Below are 10761 nucleotides of genomic sequence, written 5' to 3' on the forward strand. Positions count from 1 at the left end.
TAAGTTCCGTTGTAAACAAAGCTGCAGCATAGAGCGAGATGATCTTTTAAACATGCTTTTGTTATTATGATTATTAGTAAGTGCCTGTTGGCTCATAATTTTCTAAACATGTGAGGCCAGTGCTTTATTCTTGGCTGCACAGACCTGGAAGAAGCGTTAGGATTAGACTAATACGTGCCAACGACAACATTTAGCTTTGGATGCACTTAAAATCCGTGCAGTCTAAGCCGCAATGTGCATCTTGGCTGAACGTATATATGTGGGAATAACATCAGCCTTTATTTTGTCTGGACACGATTGGTATCACAATTTCACATGATTATTTACATGGTTTCTCAGGACTATGTGGAGCAGCATTTCTACATTCAAAAGCCGCCTCCGCCAGCTCAAACACCGTCCCAAAGCTGCTCTTCTGCTTAGAGACACAGTTTTCCTGAGTTCAGCAACTCGTTTATGCAGAGCAGACAGACAGACTGCAGTCCGAAGCCTCCTCCGGAACACACACGTAACAAAGCACCCTCCCCTGCCCCCGCAAAATTGAAGCTACGAGTCCAGATGCAGTGATCAGAGACTTGGTTTGCTCCAAAGCCTCCTCTGAAGCGCCACGCTGTCTACACATGATGTAAAAGCCATAGTAATGTGCCCACAATCAGAATAAACTGTTTATGCACCACGATTGGATCAACAATCAGCCTGACCCATCTGGCTCGATCGGAAGGAAATTGTGATCTGAATAAATCTGATCGGGGCAGAGTACTCCGGACGGCGTGTTTACATGACGCATTTTTGTTCTTATCAGTCATTTATTACGATCAATTTTGTCCATGTAACGGCAGCTAGTGTAGACTAAACTGGAGAATAGAAAATACAGTCCCTAAATCTCTTACAAATGGCCTATAAAGTCAATGACTCTAACTTGTAACGTCTTCTTGGGGGGGGGTATTCAATGAGTTCTGGTAAGTTTTCGCGTATGTGGCGGGGGTCAAATCTTTTGCTCAAAGGCACAGAAATGTTTCCAACTGCAAAAACAATCTTGTCCTTGCAGTCAGGGACTGCTGCTGCTGCTTTGGGTCATAATAATTCATTGTCGCTATTTAATAATAATAATCCAATTTATTTAAAGCGCCTTTCTTGCCACTCAAGGACACTGTACATTACAAAAAAATAAAATCATAGTAGAAAGGCAGATTAAAAAGGTGGGTTTTGACTGTGGATTTAAAGATAGGCAACAAGTCAATTAAACAGAGGTCCAGGTGCAGAAAATTCCATAGTTAAAGAGTTGAGTGTTCTCCTCCCTTTGGTGACCAGTCGGATGGGGGGAATGGAGAGCTGCAGAGAAGAAGAAGACCGGAGAGAGCGGGAGGGACTGTAGGAGCCCTACATCCATTTTAATTGTCAAATTAGATATTTCTAAATGAATTTTGCTACACATTTACCAGTTAACCTTTTGAAAATGAAATGTCAAATACTATATTCGTTTTCATTTTAATAAAGTGACAGAATAAGCGGTGTTGAAGAAGAAAAGGAAAAAGCATTTTGGTGGATTGCTTTTTCATTTTCATTTTGAATCAAAAAATGCAGCTTCATTTTGAAAATGAAAGGGCATTTCTGTTAATCAATTTTATTTGTCAAATTAGACATTTCTAAATGAATTTTGCTACACATTTACCAGAGAACTTTTTAAAAATGAAATGTCCAATACCATTTTATTTCATTTTAATTAAGTGACAGAATAAGTGATGTTGAGGAAGGAAATGAAAAAGCATTTTGGTGGATTGCTTTTTCATTTTAATTTTAAGTCAAAAAATGCAGCTTCATTTTGAAAATAAAAAAGCATTTCTGGTTTTGACTTTTATTTTTAATTATGCTACAGAATCGCTTCCATAGTCAAGAGTATGACAATAAGAAATCACAGGCATTAGTGGAGTACATATGAGGGGGAAGGTTATCAGGGACCTGAAAGATATTATTCATTATTGAAACAGTAATAATAATAATAATAATCTATTTTCATGAGGTTTTTCATAATGTATGATCTTCATACATTATGAGATGAGTTTTAAACATTTCCCTGTGCACAGACAGTCCAGTTCCTCTGAAGAACCACTTTAGCTGGAGACTTCTAGCTTTTATTTTACGGAATTCAGGAGTGAACCATGGGGCAGATTTGATAAAGGAAACACGGCGAGCTTTGAGAGGAGCAAGGAGGTTCAGAATATCAACGAGTAAAAATTGTAAAAAGAACAACATTGTAAAAAGAGACAAGTGTATCAGGATCAAGAGAATCTGGGAATGAAATGGGACTAATGTGGGAGGAGAGCATATCTTTAGTAAAATGTTTGACATTGCCAAAAGAGTTGAGGCGTTTTTTGGTTACAGATAGACAGACAGAAATACTAAATTAAACGAGAAAATAATCAGTTACCATAATTTCCGGACTACAAGCCGCTACTTTTTTCCTGTGCTCACAGCCCTGCGGCTTATTCTGTGACGCGGCTAATTTATGGATTTAATTGGCGGCCGCCATGTACGTACATTCGGGCTTGGTGAATGGTTTTGTATGCGCCATCCACCACCAAGCACAAGTCATTTTTTTTAACACACCTCTGAGCAGCCAAACAGCATGGAGGTCACTTCAGGTCTTAGACACTTCAGTCATGGTTCAACAAAAAGAAACACGCATGCCCGGCCGCATCCCAGAATCCTTTGGTGCCATTAGACCCAACGTGCACGTGATCGCCGCTACAATATGATAAAGCTTTCAAGTTAAAAGCAATCGTTAAAAGCAGCGTGAAAAAATCCCCCATCAGTAAATGGAAATGCCGGTCAGCTACGTGACGGAGAGAACAGCGCATGCTCAGAAGTGTATTTACCTCTGAGTCATAGTGACTCGGCTGGCTGCACATAAATATGTGTGAATAACATCAGCCTTCATTTTGTCGGGACACGACTGGAAACACAAATCCATTTGGTCGTTTTTACGGTTTCTGACTGAGCGGAATTTTGCATTGAAAAGCTCACAGCCACCATGTGAGCTTTTCGGATAGGAAGGGGAGACAAGAAGCCCGCTTGGCGAGCGCGGAGCGCAGAGGCGTCCGGGGAGCAACAAGTGTTTGTTGTGAAAGGAAGCTTCTGACGAACGCGCCGCGCTGAGGGGCGCGTATCGCGCTGAGGCGCGCGCTATTTTACTGATGTTTTTTAACCAGCCCCGTTAGTACCATAATGCTGCCGCGAAACAAGTGGAAGGAGAGCTGTTCCTTTTCACCCCTCCATGCACTGCTGCTCCTTGCTCATTCTTAAACACGAACAACAGTGTGGCGAGCCGGGCGTTGGCCCCGCCTTTAGCCCCTAAGACTCATGGGAAATGGGGGATCGCGGATGTAAATTTCCTCATCATAACTGAGGGATGTAATGTTGATTATATGGTTACTGTTAGTAATTTTATGTATGATACCTAGATTGACAATAAGTTAAAAAAAAAAAAAAAAATCAAATAAAAAAACCCATAACTGAGGAACTTGTGAACAGAATAGAGGTCCATGCTGTTTCAGATGTGGGTGTAATTAGAAACATGAGCTTGAGACAAGGCCATTACCTGCCCACAGTGTGGTAATGAGCCATGCACACTCTGGTAGTCAGGACGCGCTTTGTCGAGGCAGCGGCTTGTATACTGATGCGGCTTGTGTATGTACAAAAATATTCAAGCACGTTAAAATAGGTGGGTGCGGCTTGTAATCGGGTGCGCTTTATAACCCGGAATTTACGGTATATGGATCTTGTTAGCCCTTTTCCAATCCTAGGCACTTTAACATTGGGAGTTGGGTCATCTAAACCCACTAGACAGTGCTCTGAACCTTTTTTCTTCAATGATTTGTGATCTTCACTGGTGTCCATGGATTACATAAAATCTTTCCACCTTTATTCACCTTTGTCATGGTAGGGAGAACACGTCAATGGAAGGGTGGGGTCATCTAAGATAGCACAAGGGTCAGCAGAACAGTTAACCAAAGAGCAAAGAGAGTGTAGAAAAAACACCTAACCGCAATTAAAGGCCCATGATGCAGCATGCTGCTCTGAAAGACAATAGAAAAAGCTTCAATCTAATCCATTAATTTTTTTATTTAAGGCATCAATATGTAAAGAGGTTTGTAGTAAAGCCAACATATTCATATTTTTATTTATTTAACCTTTATTTATGAAACACTGAATTAAGCACAATACAGCTTCTCAATGCTCCTCTTAGAGCATTTAATCTTCACACATTGAAAACCGTGACATGAAATTCGACTGTTTGTGAAAACTCTGCTGGAGCAGCAGCAGCGACCCATTTCCCCATTCTGCACGTGAATAGAGATTGTACGTAAGCAGCATCACAGCTGTTGGACTGACTTCATCCCTTTTGATCCCATCTCACAGCTTCATACTGTGTCCTGTGGTGAATTTTACATGAAGTAGTGTGGGTGACTCTAGCAGAGGGCTGCACTGCTCTGCTCAAACTTTACAAAAAGAGGCATTTTGTGAAAAGTAACACAATCTCCTGCCTGTTTTTCGTTGTGCAGAGGTCGTTCTGCAAGACTGTGGTGGACGAGCTGCGGGTTTCCCTCAAGTGCCAACACCGCCTCAAACACAAGCCTCAGCCACCCATATTAGTGAAAACAGAGGAGGCCATCAACATGCACACTTTCAACGACCGAAGACTGCCAGGCAAAGAGACTATGGCCTGAAGACGGAGCCCCTTTCTCAGTCGCTCCCTGGCAGCGAGGCAGCGTGCAGAGACAGCTGGGACAAGGGGATGGGGAAATGGTAAACGGCAGAAAACGGGTTCAAACGACTGACAGCTGGATTTGATTTAAAGTCATAGAACTATGTTAAAGGCACCATTCTTCATGAGGACATAGGTTTAATAGATTTACCAATATTTCCTGTGGAAATATCTTTAACTTGAGTGAAATTTCAGCAAGTTATTACACTTGGGAAGAGAACCATCAACAGGTGCCAGGAGGTTCAAACCACGGGGCTTAATACACAGTCTTGGGGAAATGAAGAACTTTCCAAGAGGCTGAAAATCTGTAATCTGTTTGCCAGGTCTGTAACTGCACAGCATCCGCCAGATGGAGCTTTCTGCTCTGACAGTCCACAGATGCTCAAATCTGTGAACAAACATTTCCTAAACTAAACAGCGAATAAAATGTACAGAAAGGGGATCCTTTGTCCAGCCATGAGAATAACTGTATGATATTGACTGAAACCTCAAACGGTAAAATGATACCCATCAGGCAATAAGTCTGTTTGTGCTTATTGACATTTATGATCTTCAGTAGATTTGGTGATTGTCCAAAGCTGTGTGATGAATTTAAAGCAGAAAACGTATCACGTTTCAGTTACAGTGGCGATTTTTGTGGGGGTGGGGGGCCGTGTCCTTTGGCCCCTGCTGCAGAAACCGTATAGAAAGGTTTCTGACGTTTTGAATGAGGTGTGTGTTTCTGCTAGGGGGGAGGCGTATTTTAGGAATGTCCCTTCATGCTTGTTCTTCTTGGTTGCCACGTTGATCACCTACAGCACAGAAAGGCTAAACCAACATCCACCATGTTGACTCTAGAAACCCCAAAGGCATCCTCCAGCTGGCTAAAGTCAAGCTTAAAAAAAGCCTCCGCTCACAAAGTTTAAGTTCAAAGGAATCTCACAGCACATAGTAATGAGTGTTTATTTCTGAAAGTCTTTATTGAAACGCCATCCGTCCTTCCTCTGTGTAGTTTTATTAGAACTTTTCTCTTCACTTTGTACTTTTTGGCTTCTTCATTATGATTTAACCATACAAACACAATTTCTATGAAAACTGTTTTTGTACAAACACTGACAACATTTTGTAAGAGATTTTATCAACACACAACAGTGAGGAGTGGCGTGTAACAGTAAGGTTTCAATAGCCAGTCCTACAATAAACAGGAGCAGACACACATACACATGCCTGTCCACACAAACACACACACACACATGTCCATGACAAACAAAGAGACTTCAACACACACTTACAGTAAAATACTTAGCTAAAAGGAAAACATTACAAAGACAAGCATGCAATCAAAGCATTCCACGACTGACGCGCACACACACACACACACACCCACACACACACGCACACACACTCTAAAGCTGAATCTGTGAAGTGAGATTTTAGAGAAAAGGGAAAATTAAACTATTTTCACCATAAAGGATTCTTCGTTAAAACAATATATTTTTAATTCCCAAAATAAAAATAACAATTATACTAATAATTCTGGTTAGAGCAATTTTGTAGTTTGCACATAGGAGTAGAAAGTAATATTGTGGATGCTGCACTTCCAACTGCTCATAGATTGCTAAAGTTCAGTGCTGTGCAGTTGTGTGTGAACGATTTTAACACGGAAGTATTTAAGACATGGGAGAGCTCATTCCGTTTTGAATTTTTTTGTGAAAACAAATTAAGGTGCTCACAGTTAATTATTGAAGTTGTTGCACAAATTTCAAAATAATAAAATTAGTTATTCACAACTTTCCACTTGTCTGTCTTCTTAATTGCCCGAAACTTGTTCATCGTAAATGTTCAATTTAAAAAATGACAAATGACTAAGATTTGAGGCCTGATTTACCAGTACTAGTCACCAATACTAGTTTTCTATACTTGTTATCGAAACTGCTAACAAAAAGCACCATATTATATGGGCATGCATTGTTTTAGCAACCAGTTAGGGGCCAAAAGAGGTAATACTGAACCCACCCTGCAGCATAAGTAGAAAAACACGTTTAGTACAGGTTCTGATCAGGTAGTGAAGTCGATCCAATTTAAAACGATTACAGTGTTTCCTCGTTTAGCGCAGGAGTTAAGTTCATATAATAACCTGTGACGTGAAATCTGCAGAGCAGGAATGCAGATGTTATAAGGAGTGATGGGAATCTTCCCTTAAACAGTAACTGAGTTAGTAACTGAGTTAGTGATCAGCTGTGTTGGTAATTCAGTTACTTTCCCTGGAAAGGGTTTAGTTAGTCAGAAGAGTAACTAGTTATACTTTTTTGTTAAAATACAGCATTAAATTTTATATTTTCCTCAGCTGCCCACAATCATAACAAATAACTTAAGTTCAATCATTTAATGAACATGTGTTGGACAGATTTCACTGTTATAATAGGGGTTTATGAATCTTCTGACACACGAGGTGTATATTTGTATTAACCCCTTTTGAATTTGAGGATAGACTTTATTTCTATTAATTATGTTTGTTTACATTGTTTAACCCTTGTGCTATCTTAGATGACCCCACCCTTAAATTGACATGTTCTCCCTACCATGACAAAGGTGGATAAAGGTGGAAAGATTTCATGTAATCCATGGACACCAGTGAAGATCACAAATCATTGAAGAAAAAAGGTTCAGAGCACTTTATAGTGGGGTCTAGATGACCCAACTCCCAATGTTAAATTGCCTAGGATAGCACAAGGGTTAAACAAAAAGAAGTACTCTAGGAAATAGACACAGCACTTCCTTGTCTGAAGACACCAGGAATATTACCAGCCTCGTCTTCTTCACAAAAAATTTTGTCAACATTTTCAAAAATGGAGTCAGTTCTGCACAGAACACAATCGTTTGAATTCAGTCAGATGACATCGTATTGTTGAGATTTTTGCAGTACAGTAAACCCTTCTTTTTCGCGGGGGTTAAGTTCCAGAAAGAACCCGGGATAGGCAAAATCCGTGAAGTAGAAACATTTTTTTTTTTTTTTTTACAATTGTTATACAATTACAGACTCTATTATACATTGAAAAGAAAGAACAAACCATTTTACAGGCTCAAGCATTTGTTTCACAAATAAAACTGCTTTAGAAACGTTTTTTTCAACAAATAACTTCTGTACTGTACTGTCAAATAATAATTTGAATCATCAATGTGAACAGAAAGCTTCAAATTGCAGAGATTAACACCGCCCACCGCGACCCAAGTAATTGGATTAAACGGGAGAAAATTTAAAATGATTATGAAAAAAATACAAAGTACAGTCGGACAAATAGTGACTCAGGTGTATTTCACTGCTCTTCAGACTGAGACGCTGCATCCTGACTCCGCTCTGCAGTGTTTTCTTCTTTTAAAGCCCGCGGTGCAGCTGTGTTTGTTCGGGAGAAGAACATAGTTCTATGGGTTTTAGAGAAACTCAACATTGCAAGAGAATTTGCAAGTACATAATGTAAATTTGGCAAGCTGTTTTACGTACGTGTACATATTGTAGCATTTCAGCCAGATCGTCACTTCAGCGTGGTAGCAAATGCCAATCTCTTCATGAAGAGGGTTCATGGGAGAGCTGTCCATGCCCCATACACTGCACAATCCCGGACAGTCTCATGAACAAGTAATGACTAAGAGAGTCAATGACTCCTTTTGAGCAACAAGCCCATTTATTCCAGCACACATTAACAGCCCAAACAGCATGGAGGTCACTTGCGCTTCCAGCCCTCTAACTCAAGGTTTTCACCCCAAAAACTCCCCATTTCCCATGAGCCTTAGGGGCTGAAGGCGGGGCTAACCCCTAGGCCGCTACAATAATAAACTGCAACGTTATTGATGCACAGGTAGAGAAGATGCGGAGTGACTTTTTAGCCAATCAGAATGCAGAACACAATGCACGATGCAAATCCGTGAAATAGCGAAACCTTGAAAAGTAAACCGCATTATAGCGAGGGATCACTGCATTAGAAATAGGCCTCCATGTAAAAAGTAGCTATGGAGGTCATCTAGTCTTCTGTTTGGAAATTCATACCAACTTTTTGCAGAATAATCCATCCGTGTTAGAGAGCTGCAGGGCTTAAAAGCATGATTCCCTGGAGCCAGCTCTGCAATAACATGCTGCTAACACATTAACATTGGACTGGAGATGCAGACAATTTATTGTAGAGCTTTTACTGAGTAAATGTTTTATGGCACATCTGTGGTTTCTGTTCATGCAATTGATCCTAATGAATTGGTCCAATTATCCAACCAATTAAAAATGCATGAGTTGTGCTGTCAATCATTGTGCTTCACAAGAATTCACACACCGACAGCACAAATGAGGTGTTAGTGCCCTTTAAAGTTTTTGACTTTAAAATGAAAATTCAAGCAGATAATGTGTTTTACTTGATTCAGTAACATTTCTAAGGTGTCTTTGGTATTGTTTATGTCAGTTATGGAGGTTATGTGTACAAAATAAGTCTTTTTTAACCCTTGTGCTATCCTAGGCACTTTAACATTGGGAGCTGGGTCATCTAGACCCACTAGACAGTGCGCTGAACCTTTTTTCTTCAATGATTTGTGATCTTCACTGGTGTCCATGGATAACATGAAATCTTTCCACCTTTATCATGTTTGGGAGAACACGTCAATGTAAGGGTGGGGTCATCTAAGATAGCACAAGGGTTATCCCTTGTGCTATCTTAGATGACCCCACTCCCAATGTTAAAGTGCCTAGGATAGCAGAAATCCACTGAAAGCTCTTCAGTCTTTCCATCTTGGAGAGTTTGGACTCTGACTGAGGGACTGATTCTGTGCACAGGTGTCTTTTCTACAGGTGATTACTTCAAACAGGTGTCTTCAATTCAGGTTGATTGGGACAGGCCTGGGGCCTCATTTATAAACGTTGCGTACGCACAAAAGAAGGCGTACGCCACTCTCTACGCAATAGTTGAGATTTATAAAAAGCAAACTTGACGGGAAAATGTGCGGTCCTCCACGCAAGCTCTGACCCAGGCGTACGCACAAAAACGGGTGAAATGAGAAACGGCGACACCGTCGGCAGATGGAAGAAACACGTGAAAGTGACAGTGTGTGCCAAATCGTGCTGGCATGTGCTGTGCTACACAATGTGGCACAGCTTAAAAACGTGCCTCTACCCCCTGGCGCTGATTGCTGTGTTGGCCCCGACCCTGAACCCCATCCCCACGCATTTGAGCCATTTGCTGCTGCTGTGCGCCAGCGTTTGGAAGTGATGCGTCGCTTATAAAGAAAAAGAGGTGTGGAAAATATTATTTATTTAAGAATTCCCTCATCGTGCAGTTTATTTCAGTCAGGGCGATCTTGATTTCGCCCAACTCCTTGGCCACCTCTCTGATTGAACTACTGACTTCCCTCTGCATTTCAAGGACTGCATCGGTGAGGAAACGTCCACTGCTGGAGGGTTGAGAGCCGCGTGCCGTGGAGACGCTGGGGCCAGACGGCTGCTCAGCTGCAGCATCGTAACCACTGTCCCCGCTGGAACACCCAGCAACTAAAATAAAATTGTTCTATATTAATAATCTGTAATTGTGTAGCCTGCATACATGTGACTTGACTGCATTCATTTTAATTATTTCTCTTACCTGTGTCACCCTGACCCTGGCGCGTCGGCGTCCCCTCCGTCTCAGTCAGGTGACTGAGGCGGAGGAGGACGCCGATAAGGGGGACTTAATAGGGATTCCCCAATAATAGCGGCCAGTTTCTCATCAAGAGGGGTCAGCTCCGGTCCCCCCCCCCCACCCCCCCCACGTGGCAGACACACTCTGGCGATGCAGCGCTAGACGTTTTTTTGCCTCGACTTTGATGTCCGATCATTTCTTTCATTTCTTTTTTATTTCGGCCACGGTCTGAGGTTGTGAGGCTACAGCATTAACGCCGTCTGCCACCGTTTGCCACTCACGTGCCTTTTTGGCATTAGTAATGCCCACACTGGGCCCTCCAAACAACATTTTTCTCCTCTTTTCCACCTCGCCAACGATAACTTC

At 41.5% G+C, this 10761-nt stretch overlaps 1 protein-coding gene across 6 annotated transcripts in view; it reads left to right on the forward strand.

Annotated features, from left to right (window-relative positions):
* Positions 1 to 6534, forward strand: part of LOC101172189 (glutamate receptor, ionotropic, kainate 2) — a 253946-nt gene extending 247412 nt beyond the window's left edge. For 3 of the 6 annotated variants that reach the window (XR_002291930.3, XM_078933421.1, XM_020709979.3), the window contains one exon: positions 4560 to 6534. Coding sequence is in view for 5 of the 6 variants with exons in the window: in XM_078933421.1 (XP_078789547.1) it covers positions 4560 to 4724 (165 nt within the window). In the remaining variant the exon portion in view is untranslated. The remainder of the gene's footprint in view (positions 1 to 4559) is intronic. The other 3 variants (XM_020709977.3, XM_078933422.1, XM_020709976.3) reach the window with 1 other exon arrangement.
* Positions 6535 to 10761: the final 4227 nt, after the last annotated feature.

This window comes from Oryzias latipes, chromosome 16 (genome assembly GCF_053564925.1).
Source record: "Oryzias latipes strain Hd-rR chromosome 16, Olatipes_Hd-rR_3.1".
NCBI lineage: Eukaryota > Metazoa > Chordata > Actinopteri > Beloniformes > Adrianichthyidae > Oryzias > Oryzias latipes.